The sequence below is a fragment of the Chiloscyllium plagiosum genome, chromosome 41 (genome assembly GCF_004010195.1).
Source record: "Chiloscyllium plagiosum isolate BGI_BamShark_2017 chromosome 41, ASM401019v2, whole genome shotgun sequence".
Lineage (NCBI taxonomy): Eukaryota > Metazoa > Chordata > Chondrichthyes > Orectolobiformes > Hemiscylliidae > Chiloscyllium > Chiloscyllium plagiosum.
The window spans coordinates 5,775,264-5,791,439 of record NC_057750.1 but is presented as its reverse complement, the minus strand read 5'-3'; the positions used below and the strand labels follow the sequence as shown (position 1 = coordinate 5,791,439).

The following is a 16,176-nucleotide window of genomic DNA, read 5'->3' as shown; positions in this document are numbered from 1 at the left end:
CGAACTCAGCACTGCCTTCCTAACCTGCAATCTTCTTCCTGACCTCTCCGCCCCCACCCCACTCCAGCCTATCACTTTCATCTTGACCTCCTTCCACCTATCGCATTTCCAACGCCCCTCCCCCAAGTCCCTCCTCCCTATCTTTTATCTTAGCCTGCTGGACACACTTTCCTCATTCCTGAAGAAGGGCTATTGCCCGAAACGTCGATTCTCCTGTTCCTTGGATGCTGCCTGACCTGCTGTGCTTTTCCAGCAACACATTTTCAGCTCTGATCTCCAGCATCATCAGTCCTCATTTTCTCCTCAAAGATTATTACCTTTTAATGTCAGGTTTGACTTTTCGTCTGAAAGTTGCCTGTCTGACAGTGCAGCACTCCACTGAAGTGTCATGCTGTATGTTTCTGTCTTGAGAGTCAAGCTCTAACCTGTCACTTTATGGTTCTTTTTAACTGAATTAAGCTGACATGTTTAATTTAATTTGCATGGTGGCAATAAATTCTTCACTCCGTCATAAATGTCTCTGGTTACCTAACCAGTAACATAATGAAGCTAAAACCATCTGGTGAACTCAGAATACCAATGTATGGCGTGAGGTGAATTACTAGAAGAGGTGGAGATGGTGATGTGGTGGTAATGTTGGACTAGTTATCCAGAGACCTAGGCTAATGCTTTGGGGATATAGGTTCAAATCCCACCAACAAAGATATTAAAAGTTGAGAAAAATAATGGTGACCAGGAAACAATCATCAACTTTCCTTTAGGGAAGGGGGTCTGCTGTCCTTATCTGGTTTGGCCATCATATGACTCCAGATCATAACAATGTAGCTGAGTCTTCACTGCTGTCTGAAATGATCCTAGAAAGCCACTTGGTTCAAGGTAATTTGGGGAAGGCTGACAAATACCAGCAACACACTCCCATCCTGTGAAGGAATAAAGCAAGAAACAAGTAGAGGATGAGAAATGAGCTGGATTTCTCACTAATTGTACTCTGTTTTAAATATAATCTGTGACGGAGAGTAGAGAACTCTTAACTGCTCCCAAAGGCAATTGGGGATGGATAACAAATGCTGGCCTTGCCATTGATGCTCCATCCCATGAGCGCATTTTTAAAAAAATATTGTTTCCTTTTCTGTTAAAGAAAGCATCTTACAAATCCATCACAGGAAATAGTTGGAGCAATAGACTGTGCACACATCTTGGAGGTGACTGTATTCTCGCTTGTACAGACTTCTTGCAGCATAGCTGTTATTTTTGTTTTACAAATGATTAAGTCTGGAAGAGAGAGCGCCTCCAGTTTGTTGCTGAATGTGCAGGTTGTCCCTCTTTACCTTTGAAGGCCAGTACATGGTTAAGGGTTTATTTCTTCTGCTAGTCTCAATCGTTCTTGTGTAAAGTTTTCTGAATATTTACTTCCTACCCTTAAGATGTTGAAGTGGATGTTGATGAATTAAACTCTGAACAAACTTTGGAGCTGAACAAACTCGCTACCACGTACGGGATGTCTGAAGGTGACTTTGTCAGGTGAGGTTGTAACTTGTCTGTCCTTCATCTGGCAGAGGTATCCCCATCTCCTGACAATCATGAGAAAGAGAAGGCCATTTGGCCCCTCGGGCTAAATTGCCACTCGTTAAGACTATAAGACTGGGCTGAAAAGTGCAAGTGAAAGTCGTCACCGGCCCAGAGGACCATTGGCTGCCCCCTCGTTAGAAAGGGGCGGCGCAGTGGCTCAGTGGTTTGCACTGCTGCCTCACAGCACCAGGTTCGATTCCAGCCTCAGGTGACTGTCTGTGTGGAGTTTGTACATTCTCCCTGTGTCTGTGTGGGTTTCCTTCGGGTGCTCCGGTTTCCTCCAAAGATGTGCAGATCAGGTGAATTGGCCATGCTAAATTGCCCCACAGTGTTAGCTAATTTAGTCAGAGGGAATTGGGTCTGGGTGGGTTACTCTTCGGAGGGTCGGTGTGGACTAGTTGGGCCGAAGGGCCTGTTTCCACACTGTAGGGAATCTAATCTAATCTGAAGAGATGACTTATCATGATTCTAACTTGAGGTTCACTGCCCCTCAGGTGATCTCAGCCAGTGCAGGGAATTGAACCAGCCTCTACATCTCAAACCAGCCATCCAGCTAACTTACCTTCTGGTCTCTTGTGGCTTCAAATTAATTTTTCCCATCTGTCACCCACAGCCCTCCATTCCGTTGTTGAATAAAAATCTGTCTGACTCATCCTTGAGTATATTCAATGTGGGGATAGAATCCAACCCCAGAGAGCAGAAATCGGTCTTCATCACTGTCTTAAATGGAAGACCCCTTCAGCAGAAAAATTCCTGACTCAAGCTAATGAGTGCTAAATTAGTAGGGATAGGGTTTTGTACTTTGGGCTTGTGTTAAGGAACTGCATTTATACAGCCACTTCCTAGTGTAGACTTGTTTTTGGGGACAAATGTTAATTGAAGGATGATCGGCTGGAGGGGGGGAGTGGAGAGAATATCTCATTGTACAAGAAGTGTTCCTCCATTTCTTATCTCCTTCCGCAAAGTCAGACAGTAATACACAGTGGAGGCTTTTGTGGTGGGGGGGGGGGGGAACGCCACATCTGTCTCTTCACCACCTGGCACAGTGTAGTGGAAGGTGCGTGTCGTCCAATGTTTACAGTAGGATTCTTATTTCTCTCTGAAGGATGTTACGAAAGGACAAAGAGGAGGTGGAAGCAATTAAACACGCCAAGGCCTTGGAGGAGGAGAAGGCGATGTACTCAGTAAGGATTTTCATTGTTCTCTTGTTGGGCCGAAGGGTCTGTTTCCACACTGTAAGAAATCTAAATCTAAATCCACGTGCCAATGGTGGGAGCACGCACATTACTGATGGTGCCAGTGTTTGGCACAGGCAAGCCATGCAATTATTTTGCCATGTTTTCCATTTGTAGGGGCGAAGGTCACGACGGCAAAGGAGAGAATTCAGAGAAAAGCGTTTGAAGGGGAGGAAAATCAGCCCACCCAGGTACAGACCATTCTCCCCAATGTCTCCAATCACTGAAAAGCCGCCTCCCTTCTATCCCACCCTTTTATGTTCTACCATTTTTACTCTACGTGGCCTATCTGTCAGTGTCACACTGACATGGGCGAAGATACGTGCCATGGTTTTTAAAAATGGCCTTTAGATTTGCCCCGTCAATTCTATCCAAAGCATACTGATGGTTAGTGCTCAGTTCCACTTAGTCATTTTCTGATACCTCACCCATGTGTCCATCCTTCGTGTGTGTATGGGATAATAAGTGTCCAGAGTATTCAACTGCAGAGAGCATCACAACTAAAGACAACTGTACTTGCCTAACATCAGTATGTCTGTGCTCCACCGAGGGTGACTGAGGGCAGTTTGCCATCCCAGCTGAGATCAGCATGTCCCAAAATTCAAATTGGAGGCTGTGCTGCTGTGTGGATGAGCTCTGCACTAAATCTTTCACAACCACAGCTATCCCAATGCACTTTGCAGCTGATGGAGTGCTTTTCAAATTATGTCACCATTGTCATATAAAAAAAATTCTTTTTTTTTGCACAGTAAGTTTCCACAACCAGCTTGGTGATAGCAATCTGAGAAATAAGTGAGAGGTAACAATTATCCAGGGGAAAGCTCAGTTGTTGTTCTAAAGAATTACAACAGAATCTTCTGCATCCACCTGAGAGAACAGATGAGACATTGGGTTTGACATCTCCACTGACTGATGACACCTCCCTGCTGTACCATGTTCCCTCAGTACTGGGAGTGTCGGCCTGGGTTTTGTGCTCAAGTCTCTGGTGTGTGGGACACGAACCCACAAGCTGCATTCAGAGGCATGAGGTTTGTTGACTGAGCAGCAAAAGCTTAGGGATACTCCATAGTCAAAGGGTAGCAGCCATTGGCCCACAGTAGAGGGGAGTGATTAAGGCTCTGGAGGAGTAAAGGATTGAAACTGTCTCGTCATTCAATGAAATGTATTGTTGCTATGTCAGGCAAACCCATCTCACTGGCAGTGAGCATCACTTAAGGGACAAGGCAGCGTGAGCAGATGCAAGTAAGAGATGGTGTTTGACGTTGTTTACTTTCCTTTTCAGTTATGCGAGGAGAGACAGCCCAACATATGATCCGTACAAAAGGTAAATTTATAACTAATCCAACTGAAGTACAGAGAAGAGAATGCTAACTAGTAGATCAATCAACTCCTGAGGAAATAATACAATTTGATTTGTAAATAATTTGCAGAAATGTTTTTGGGGAAAGAGACCTTGTAGTTTCAGGGAAAAAAATATTTTTGAAATCCTCTCCTTCCTATTTTTTTGCATCTATTTACTTCCCTCCTGCTTGTCCAGTTCCACAAGCTCCGGCGCTTCTGGCGTGTCAACTGTGAGACTGGACAAATGTTTTAGCAGACAGTGAACGGAGGATTCAGGGCTGTACTTCTATCCTGTCCTCCATCTGATAGATTCTAGCAGACATTTACTAGCTGGTGTTCCGGACTGGGTGATGGGATTTATTATTCCTGCTGTTAATTATGAGTGAAAGCCAGTTTGAGTACCCTTCCTGCTGTCACTGAGGTGAGTAGTGTTTTGAATTGAATGAGTGAGTTGAAACGTTTGCAGTGTTGCCACTTATGGCATCACCTTAGGTACAAGATACCTCGGTACAGCTATTTAAGTGCAAGGTTTGTGAAGGTTTGCTCGCTGAGCTGTAGGTTTGATATCCAGACATTTCATTACCTGGCTAGGTAACATCATCAGTGGCGACCTCCAAGTGAAGCGAATCTGTTGTCTCCTGCTTTCTATTTATATCTTTCTCCTGGATGGGGTTCCTGGGGTTTGTGGTGATGTCATTTCCTGTTCATTTTTTTTGAGGGGTTGATAGATGGTATCTAGATCTATGTGTTTGTTTATGACATTGTGGTTGGAGTGCCAGGCCTCTAGGAATTCTCTGGCATGTCTTTGTTAGCCTGTCCCAGGATAGATGTGTTGTCCCAGTCGAAATGGTAGTTTTTTTCATCCGTGTGTAGGGATACGAGGGAGAGAGTGTCGTGTCTTTTTGTGGCGAGCTGGTAATCATGTATCCTGGTGGCTAACTTTCTTCCTGTTTGTCCTACGTAGTGTTTGTCGCAGTCCTTGCATGGAATTTTGTAGATGACGTTGGTTTTGTCCATGGGTTGTACTGGGTCTTTTAAGTTTGTTAGTTTTTGTTTGAGTGTTGGTGGGTTTGTGTGCTACTAGGATTCCAAGGGGTCTTAGTAGTCTGGCTGTCATTTCTGAAACTTCTTTGATGTATGGTAAGGTGGTTAGGGTTTCTGGCTGTGTTTGGTTTGCTTGTCGTGGTTTGTTCTTGAGGAATCTGCGCACTGTAAGACACAAAAAGACACGACCCTCTCTCCCTCGTATCCCTACATACGGATGAAAAAAACCACCATTTCGACTGGGACAACACATCTATCCTGGGATAGTACGTGCCAGAGAATTTCTAGAGGCCTGGCACTCCAACCACAACACCATAAACAAACACACAGATCTTGCTGCCATCTATCAACCCCTCAAAAAACGAACAGGAAATGACATCACCACAAACCCCAGGGACCCCATCCAGGAGAAAGATATAAATAGAAAGCTGAAGACAACAGCTTCGCTTCACTTGGAGGTTGTCACTGATGATGTTACCTAGCCAGGTAATGAAATGTCTGGATATCAAACCTATGGCTCAACGAGCAAACTTACACCCTAAGCTATTTAAGTATTTGGTATAAAATAAATGATTAAAAAAAAGTGGACAGAGCAGACGTGCTCCAGCATGGTAGTCCCACACTGTTGCCATATTGTTTTAGGGTGGGGTGGCAGAGGAGGAGTGGAATGTTGGTATCTGGGCTATTAACTGGTTTGGGAAGCAGAATTGTCAAAGCAAACTCTTAAATGAGTGAGTGCTATTAGATATGGGGGTCTTGTGGCACAGTGGGTCGTACTCTTTCCTTCTGAATCAGAAGCTCCTGGGACCTGATAACCAACAAAGATGAGTTTGTAACTCGCCTGAACAGGTTGAGTATCAATCTCCACACCCTTCCAACACACACTGAAGGTCGGCGGTAAGAGCGGTTGAGATTCCTGGAGATTCATGTGGTGAAAAAAGCATTAATGCCTCTACCACAGTGCTCCCCAAACATGTTTTCCCCTGTGACCACATTCTGAAGGTTGGAAGATGTCCGAGCTCTGGACCCTGAGCCAAGAGATTGGGTTGGGAGCACACAGAACAGAGAGTATAGGGTGGGTGGAGAGCAGGGTTCGTGTTGCAGCAGTACAAGATATTGGTGAGGCCACTTTTGGAATATGCATACAGTCTGGTCGCTTCGCGATAGGAAGGATGTTGTTAAACTAGAAATAGCACAGAAAATATTTACAAGGGTGTTGTCTGGACTGGAGGGTTTGAGTAATATGGAGAGGCCAGAGCTATTTTCCCTGGAGCTTCAGAGACTGAGGGGTGACCTTAGAGATTTATAAAAGCTTGAGGGGCATGGATGGAATAATTAGCCGAGGTATTTTGTCCCAGTGTTGGGGAGTCCAAAATAAGGGCATCGGTTTAACGTCAGAGGGGAAAGATTTAAAAGGGACCTAAGGGGCAACTCATTCTCACAGAGGGTGTGCAGATATGGAATGAGCTGCCCGAGAAAGTAGCAGATGCTGTTAGAATTACAACATTTAAAAGACATTGGACAGGTACATGATTAGGAAAGGTTTCGAGGCAGGGCTGAGAGGTGGTGGGGTGCAGGCGAGGGCGAGGCAGAGCCGAGAAAGGGGCCGGCCCATTTAAACAATCAGCTATTTAATTAAAAAGCAACTCCCTTTTCACTGGACCATTTTGATAGGAAGGTTTCAAATATTGGCTATTTAAGCCACCAATAAAAAAAATTAAAACCATAAAATATTAGAACAGAATTAGGGCATTCAGCACATTGCATCTGTTCCACCCTTCGATCATGGCTGATATGTTTCTCAACCCCATTCTCCTCCCTCCTACCCACAACCTTTGATTCCTTTACCAGTCAAGGGCCTATTTCTGATGATCTTAAAGATAGTCAATGATTTGTCCTCCACAGCCTTCTGCAGTAATGAGTTCCACAGATTCAGCACCCTGTGGCTGAAGAAATTTCTCCTCATCTCCCTTCTGTGTCCTCGCGTCCTAGTCTCTCCTACTCTTGGAAACGTCTGCATGTCCACTGTATCCAGGCCTCTCAGCATTCTGTACATTTCAGTCAGATCCTCCCTCATTCTTCTGAACTCCCATCGAGTACAGACCCAGATCCTCAACCAGTCCTCCTATGACAAGCCCTTTATCCCCAGGATCATTCTTGTAAACCTCCTCTGGACCCCTTCTAACTCTAGCACATCATTCCTTAGATACTGGGCCCAAAACTTCTCTCAATATTCCAAATGCTGACAAGAACCATATCCAGTCTTAGAAGCTGTTATGTTCTAGCCGCCTTTTAATTAGTGCTAATGTTAATCTGTGAGGATTTAAGGTGACCTTGCAGGTCCATCAGTGCTCCATGGCAGCCATTGTTGCCCGAAAGCTCCCAACTCTCAGATTTCCATTTGCAATTCCACTAGGGATCACAGCTGTCACTTTGAGAAGCCACCACTGGCCAAACTACAGACTACAGGCACATTTAAAAAGTGCATGTTGTCACAGCAACTCAGACTCTGAACTGTAACACAAAACCAATGCTACTAACAAATGAAATTGGTACGTCCCAATCTGTGAGGGGTAAGAACAGGAGCAAACCATCCAGACCCTTGAGCCTGTTCCATTATTCTCTTAGATTCATACACCATCCTTTGCTTCATTTGTCCCTGTGTCACCTTTTTGAACAACCACCTATCTATCTCGAAATCTAGATTGACCTGCAGACCTTTTGAGGAAGAGTGTTCCAGATTCCCACTCCCCTTTTCTCAAGGGAAAAAATATCTCTTGATTTTTCTGAACGAGCTACCTTTTATTTTAAGAGTCATTGATTGTACCAATCTTTTCAGATTGTGCCCATTTGTTCCAGCTGGCCCCATCAAATAGACTGTAGTATTCTTGGTGGCTGCCTCCCATCTCTCCAAGTTGACCTCACCCTTTTGAACCCGAGGAACAGGCGATAGCAAGTTATCATATCGAACAAGCTAAGCCTTTCAGTGGTTTACCTTCCAAAACCTTCCAAAAGTTTGTTGTACAATCTTAATGGCTCAAATGATTCAGTTACAATACTTCCAGTTTGTACAGGAATGCGCACAGCATGATTTATCTTGTAAACTGTTGGTGACAAAACATTGCGCGTGTTGCAAGTATGACACTAAGCAGTAATACAGCAGCCTGTATGGATATGCTCTTATTGTCTTGCTGGTTCCGGTTTACTTTATTCTGAATTGTACTTGTGTGAAGGCAACTTTCTTTACTTTATTGTGGTACATTAGCACACTGGCAAGGCCTGCATATATTGACAATCCCGAACTGCCTTTGAACTGAGTGGCTTACTTGACAATTTCAGAAGGTGGATAAGAGTCATCCACTTTGCCAGTCTGGAATCGTATGTAATCACAGATAATGTCGGCAAACTTCCTTCCCAAGGAGGACATTAATGAACAAGACAGGTTTTCACCACCATCGAAGGTCACTGTCAGTAAGGCTAGCTTTCAATTCCAGATTGTTTTGTTCACTAATTCAGTTTAAAGTCCACAGAGTTTTAACCCACCTCCCCAGAGTGTTTGAGCCTTTGGGTTACTAGTCTCATGATGTTACACTACACCATATCTGTTTTATTATTTTTTTAAATCTTGCTTCAGTTAGTCTTTTCAGTCTGATAAGTTATACTTCCTTGTGGTCATGCTTGCATAGCATAAAACTGCCCATAAATCTGGAGGAAACTCTCACAAAGCGTGTGGTCAGGGATGCTAATGTTAGAATTTGGACAGGCCAAAAGGCACTTTACTCAGTAAACAGGGCTGTGCTGGGAGTTATTGACGACTCAGGGAGGAAGCTTTACTCTGCCTTTTTAACCATTATTGTGTTTTGTTTGATGGGTGGTTCTTCAGTCACTTTGCTGCCCGAATCTCAAATGTAACATGCAGGACTGTTTGTGGATCTTTCAGATCGCAGTCTGAATCCAGCTCCGGGACGAGATCGCGGTCACGTTCGAACTCTCCGGCCCACGAGGAGAAGATCACTTACATTACGAGTTTCGGGGGCAGTGAAGACGAGGGTGGATCAGCTGCACAGGCGGGAGTGGCCACAGCCAAGACCCCGTTGAGCAGGCACCGGACGTCCAACTCGCTGCAAAGCTCTGGCACAGGTCATACCAGCTCTTCCCGGTCGGTAATTTTCAAAATCATTCCTTTACCGTTCCCAAAGACGCTGCTTGTGCTTCTAGGGTGAAAGGTTGGAACGTCCAAAAGAGGGGAGTTTTCGTGTTTTCACCATCTGGTATTTAGTTTAATTCTGAGAGCAGCCAGGGGCTTGTGCAGTAGAGAGCACGTTGCTATTGTTGGAGACAGGTCATGCAGAAGCAGAAATCAATCAGAAAGCAGGGAACTGACATTAAACCTGAATTTTAATAGCCCCCTGGATCATTGAGAGGTAGTCTGGGAGTCCAGTGTCGCAAATGAGCGTGGCTCTGTATGTCTGAGGGACAGTCTGATAGGTCTGAGTGATATACAGGGCTTTGGCTTGAAAGAGCAGGGCACCCAAGCTTGAGGTTTAGGCTTTTTGTGGACCTAAACCCTGACACAGTCTGAGTCCTGCCCCTGTCTCTGTCCCACTAGCCCTGTTTATTGCAGTAAACTTCTTACCAACATGAGCGTGGGTCAGAAGGTTTAGAATGACTTGCCTCTTTTGCTCGATCAATCCTAGATATTTTCTAATCGATCTGTTCAGAGATGTTATGACATACCTCTGGAACAGGTGGGATATCAGCCCAAGCCGCCTGGTTCAGAGGCAGGGACATTACCACTGCATTACAAGAGTTCCACCATGGGAATTATAAGCTTATGCAGGGGAAGTGACAGGACCTAACTGGAAAAATTATTCAGTACAGTGATGGTTTCCAAAGATTTCCAAAGATGCTGTACTCTAGAAATGAGCAAGGTATATAATTTTCACCCCCGCTCCCCCCCCCCCCGTGTTGTAGCGTACCTCTGCACAGAGATTCATTGGTGTGGGCAGAATAACACTGCTCTCTGAGTAAGAAACAAGCTGTTGAATCTTAATTTTACCTGCTTGGCCCTGAAGTGGTGCTTCCCAAACTTTTCTCCAGTGAGATACTGGAGTGAAAATTTGAGGGCGTGCAAGAATTAAGTGGGCAGGGGGTGCAGACTTCCGCTGTTAGATCAGGTTCAACTGAGCAGGGGAGTAGTTTGTTGTCCTGTCCTGACAGGGAGCAGAAGTTTGAGGGTAATTGAGAATCTGTAGTCTCATTTAGGCGAGAGAGCAGATTTTGTTCCCTATAGGCCTTCCAATAGACAGTGGGGAAATAGATGAACAGATATGTAATGAGTGAATATCCTTTATTGTCACATGCATTCAATACAAAATAGTGAAAAGTGTGTACTGTCGCTCATATGTAGCAAAGTTCACAGAATAATTTTAATAAAACATTTAGAGAGCCACTTGATGAGGGAAAGATATAAAAAATCAACGTGGGTGATTTTTACTTACTCAGTATTGACTGGGACTCCCTTGGTGCCAGGGGCTTGGATAGGGCAGAATTTGATGGGTGCATCCAGGAGGGTTTCTTGAAACAAGACATAGTCTAACTAGGAAAGGGGCCATGCCATGAGTAGGTGGGGAGCACAGGGATACAGATGCTTAGGAATTGGGTGACACGTTTAGACAGTAGATTTGGATCGGCTCAGGGTTGGAGGACTGAAGGGCCTGTTCCTGGGCTGTAAATTTTCTTTGTTCTTTGTTCTTTTCTTTGTTGGATCTGGTATTGTGGAATGAGCCTGGCCAGGTGATTGATGCTTCAGTTGGGGCAGCATTTTGGGAATAGTGATCATAATTCTCGACTGATAAAGACAAGACTCTGGTGAAAGTGCTAAATTAGGAGGAGACTGATTACAACAGTATTAGGCAGAAACTGGAGAAATTAGATTGGGGCAGCTGTTTGAGATTAAATCCTGTGAGTTTTTTTTAAGGTCAGTTGATCAGAGTTCAGGTCCAGCATGTTCCTGTGAAAATGAAAGATAAGGATGGTAAGATTTGGGAACCTTGGATGACAAGGGATATTGAAAGTTTGGTTGAAAAGGAAAAGGAAGTATATGTAAGGGTTAGGAAACTGAAATCAAACTGGGTTCTTCAGAAATATAAACAAAGCAGAAAAGAACTTACACAAGATATTAGGAGGGTGAGAAGGGGCCACAAAATGTTCTTGGTAAATAGGATTAAGGAAAATCCCGAGGCATTTTATACACCTCAAGAGCAAGAAGATAACAGGGGAAATGATAGGTCCACACAAGGATATAACAGAGAATTCGTGTGGAGCCAGAGAAGTGGGTGAAGTCCATGCTGAGAGTTTCACATTGGTATTCACCGTGGAAAAGGACTTGGATAGTGGTAAGATTAGGGAGGGCTATGTTGATATTCAGGCGCACGTTGATATTAAAAAGGTGGTGGTATCGAATGTCTTGAAAAATATTAAACTAGATAAGTCCTCAGGCCCTGATGGGATCTATCCCCAGATACTGAAGGTGGTAAAGGAGGAGATCGCTGCGGCCTTGACAGAGGTCTTTGTATCGTCTTTAGCTACAGGTGAGGCCCCAGAAGACTGGAAAATAGCCAATGTTATTCTTTTGTTAAAGAAGGCCACAGGGATAACCCAGGAAATGTTAAGCTCGTGAGTCTTGCATCAGTAATAGGGAAAGATTCTTAGGGACAGGATTTACTCAATGGATATATTACAGATAGTCAGTATGGCCTCATGTGGGGAGGTCTTACCTCTCAAACTGGATTGAACTTCTTGAGAAAATGATGAAGATGAATGATGAAGGTAGGGAGTGTATGTTGTCTTCATGACTTTTACTAAAGCATTTGACAAGGTTCCCTCCTGTTAGGCTGGTCTCGATGATTTAAGTTGCATAGGCTCCATAATAAGTTGGCAAATTGGATACAAAATTGGCTTGGTCATAGGAGACAGCAGGTAGTTGGGAAGAGGTATTTTTCTGACTGGAGGGATGTGACCAGTGGTGGTCTGCAAGGGTCAGTGCTAGAACGTCTGCCTGTAAAATATAAATAACCCAGATGAAAATGTAAGTGGCTTGATGAAGCAGGTTGTGGATAGTGGAGACGGTTATCAAAGAATACAGCAGGATACACAGAGGGACCTCGATTATCCAGCATTCAATTAACCGAATTTTGGATTATCCAAACAAGATCGCAAGGTCCCGATGCTTGGCTGACTCTGTTATCCGGCATTCAATTATCTGGCATTCAAATACCCAAACAAAATACTCTCCACGTGTGTCCTTTGGATAATCGAGATTCCTCTGTAGATCAGTTATAAAGTTGGATGGAGAAGTGGCTGGTAGAGTTTAATCTGGACATGTGTGAAGTGATGCATTTCGGGAGCTCAAATGCAAGAGGAAAGTGTACAGTTAATGGTAGAACCCTTAGGAGCATTGGTATACACCGGGATCTTGGAATCCAAGTCCATAGCTCCCTGAAAGTGGCAACTCAAGTGAATACGTGGTAAAGAAAACATTCAACATGTTTACCTTCATGGATTGGGATGTTGAGTATAAAATCTGGCAAGTAGTGTCACAGATGTATAAGACTTCAGTTAGGCCACATTTGGAATATTGTGTGCAGTTCTGGTCCCCAGGATATAGGAAGGACATGGAGGCTTTGGAGAAGGTGCAAAAGAGGTTCATCAGGATGTTGCCTGGATTGGAGTGTATTAGCTACAAGGAGAGTTTGAAAAACTTGGATTGTTTTTGCTAGAGCAATAGAGGCTGACTTGTTAAAAATTTATAAAACTATGAGAAGCATTGGTAGTCATCGTCCTGGGGTTGAAAAGTCAAATATAAGGGGACACATGTATAGGGTGAGAGGGGAGAAGCTTAAAGATGTGAAAGGAAATTTTTTTTTACACAAAGGGTGGTGGGTGTCTGGAACGTGCTATCATGGGAGGTGGTAGAAGCAGATATGATAACAATGTTTAAGAGGCGTTTAGACAGACACATGAACAGGCAGAGAATGGATATGGGCCATGTATAGAGAGGTGGCATTAGATTAGATTGGCATCATGGTCAGCACAGACGTGGTAGGCTGAAGGGCCTATACCAGTGTTGTCGTCATCATCATCATCATTGGCAGTCCCATACAGATGAGGATGACCTGTGCTGTACTGCGTGGTAGTCTATGTAAAAGGATATTAGTGAACTAGATTACCATAAAACCGATCGATGATATTGCAGATTTGTTAATTACATTTAGATTCTGTGAGTAATGGTGGTAGGATTTGAGTCTTGCTCTCCCAGCACATTATGACCATTGATTTACTAGTTAAGTGACATTTCTACTATCTCAGTTGATGAAAAGGCATGATTTTTCCCAAAAAAAGTACCAGTTCTCCCTATCCACGAGGTTTTTAAGAAGTAGCAATAGCAGCAGCTGGGCTTTGGACAGCAGTCCTTTCGCCATATCTAGTAATAAAATAGCTATATACAAGAATGTAAAGCTGTCAGAAATCTGTCTGAGCTTCATAGCAGCCATTGGTGCTTGGGAATCCACAAGCCCAAGGTCTGTTCTCATGATCTGCTTGGCATGGATGAGTTGGACCGAAGGGTCTGTTTCCGTGCTGTACATCTCTGTGACTCTGACCCCAGTGGGGTGCTTGGCACAGAGCTTGGGAATCCCTGTCCTAAAAGATCTTGTGTTCTGAACTGTGAGGGTCTTTGCTCAGGTCAATTCACTGGAATAATTCAAGTTTCAGTTCAGCGTCCAGCAGCTGTTATTCCTTCACTTTTAAAATGTTGTATAATACTCTGACACCGAATCAGAATAAAAGATGTGAGATTAACAATGCAAGGGGTTTTCTAAAAAGAGCAGTGTGGCTACCAAGAGACAGCAAGTCAGAGCTTTTTATCTTGCATTCATCAGGCCTGACACACAAGGAAAGAAACTTAAAAAGGGAACATTAATTTATAAAGGGCAATAATGGGCACCGAGGAAACTGCAGCATGTGTCTGGAAAAGGTAGGTTGTTAGTTTGTAGTTCTGGTGAAGTTTTTACTTTGAAGACAAGTAAGATTTGAGCTTGAAGCCTTTAGCAGAGTCCTTGCGTTTTCCAGTGTTGCGATGAATCCTGGTGGGGGAGTGCAGTGCCTGAGGTCAAGCTTCTAACAGCATAGGTTCAGTCTTGCTGGTGTTAAGCTGAAGGAAGTAATTTATTGTTCAGTGTCAGACAGATTCATGGGATGAAGGGGTTTTCTTATGAGGAAAAGTTGAGCAGTTTTGGGCCAGTACTCATTAGAGTTTAGTTGACTGAAAGAAGATGTAAGATCCTGAGGGGTCTGAACAAGGGTAGATGCTGGGAGTGATGTTTCCCCTCTTCACAGAACCAAGAACTAGGGGAGTACAGTTTGAGAATGAGTCTGAAGAGGGAGATTAGGGAAATTATTTTCTGTGGGTTATTGTTCTGTGAAGGCCTCTGCACTCAGAGCATGGAGGAAAGGTCATCAAACGTACTCACGGCTGAGGCCAAGACTTGTTGGTCAAGTGAGTAAGGGTGGTGGGAGGGAGGCAGGAAAGTGGAGTTGAGAACATGGTCAGATCAACTATAAACAAGCTTGAGGGGCTGAACCGCACCTCCTCCTGCAGATGGTTTAATGCCCTGGGTGGGCAGCACAAACTGTAGAATGTAGGATTGTTACATTGGAGGTAACGCTAGAAGCTTTAATGAGGAACAGCATCTGTTAGCAGAGACTGCAGAAGTAGGTATATGGAACAAGTTTACTGGAGCTGTATTACTTACATGAAGTGAACCACAGAGACCAGGATTGGATGGTGTTGTGGAGACAGGCGAGGAATAACATGCCGAGCTGCTCATTTGCTGCTGAATCAAACCAGATTGAAAAGAATTTCAGTTGGGTTACTTTGGTGAAAGTGGTTTCCTTATGTCCTGAGGAAGTGAAGGTTGGGTAGGGAGCAAGAGGTGAAAGAATCATTGAATCCCTACAGTGTGGAAGCAGGCCATCGAGTCTGCGCTGACCCTCCAAAGAGCATCCCATCCAGATCTAACCTCTACCTTATCCCCATAAGCCTGCATTTCCCATGGCTAATCCACCTAGCCTGCACATCCCTGAACACTCTGGGCATCCAGTGTGCACATCTTTGCACTGGCTCAATGGTGGGATATTTCAAGGGGGAGAGGTGCAGTGGTGACCGTTTTTGGTGAGGGCTAACTGCCGAAGTTATTTAATTCTTTGGGTAAAGCGCAATGGGCAAGAGAGCAGGAAGAGATGAAATACAGAAAGATAGACTCAGTATTTGATATGGAGTCACAAAAAGCTTTTATTTTTAAATATTGAGGACAGGAACCGTCATGGCACTTGGCTGGATACAATATTTTGTCACAGTGTTAAGCCATGTTATTGCCTATGTGGTATATGCTATTGATAGGGAGAATACTCACCAGAGCTTGGACTGCATTTCTTCCTACATAGCAAATGGATACTTACGCTGCATATTGATGGCATTAAGCATCATGAGTGTCCTTCCATGTTAAGGACACTATATAACTGCAAGTGGACATGATGGCAAGCCATACCAGAGTAATTTTGATGATATCAGTGCTTCTATTTGAAGTAAGGTTTTCTGGATAGGGATTAATGAGAGGCTGTGGCTGTTTTAACAAAGTAAGACTTGGCCATGTTAAGCCGCTCATCTTGCAAAGCACCTCAACTTTTCTCAGCGGTTAATTTGAGGTGCTGTGATTGTCGTGCAGGCAAATGAGGGCTATTTTGCACACAGTGAGATCCCAAAGAACAATTGTGTTGTACAACCTGATAGTCCTTTTCTGGCAGTGGTAGATTTCTTTGACATCCTTCTGCCCCATCACAGCCCAATTTTAACTTTCCCCCTCATTCAGTATAACAGTCGATTTGACACTGCAATGGTGTGTCTACCTAGATTGTGTGCTGATTT

General features: G+C 44.0%; 1 protein-coding gene across 7 annotated transcripts in view; it reads left to right on the top strand.

The window, feature by feature from the left end:
- The window catches only part of LOC122542785 (CLK4-associating serine/arginine rich protein), a 63,687-nt gene that overhangs the window by 18,328 nt on the left and 29,183 nt on the right, over positions 1–16,176 (top strand). For all 7 annotated transcript variants that reach the window (XR_006309864.1, XM_043680828.1, XM_043680827.1 and 4 more), the window contains exons 9-13: positions 1,425–1,521; positions 2,675–2,753; positions 2,922–2,995; positions 4,087–4,128; positions 9,130–9,348. Coding sequence is in view for 6 of the 7 variants with exons in the window: in XM_043680828.1 (XP_043536763.1) it covers positions 1,425–1,521; positions 2,675–2,753; positions 2,922–2,995; positions 4,087–4,128; positions 9,130–9,348 (511 nt within the window). In the remaining variant the exon portion in view is untranslated. The remainder of the gene's footprint in view (positions 1–1,424; positions 1,522–2,674; positions 2,754–2,921; positions 2,996–4,086; positions 4,129–9,129; positions 9,349–16,176) is intronic.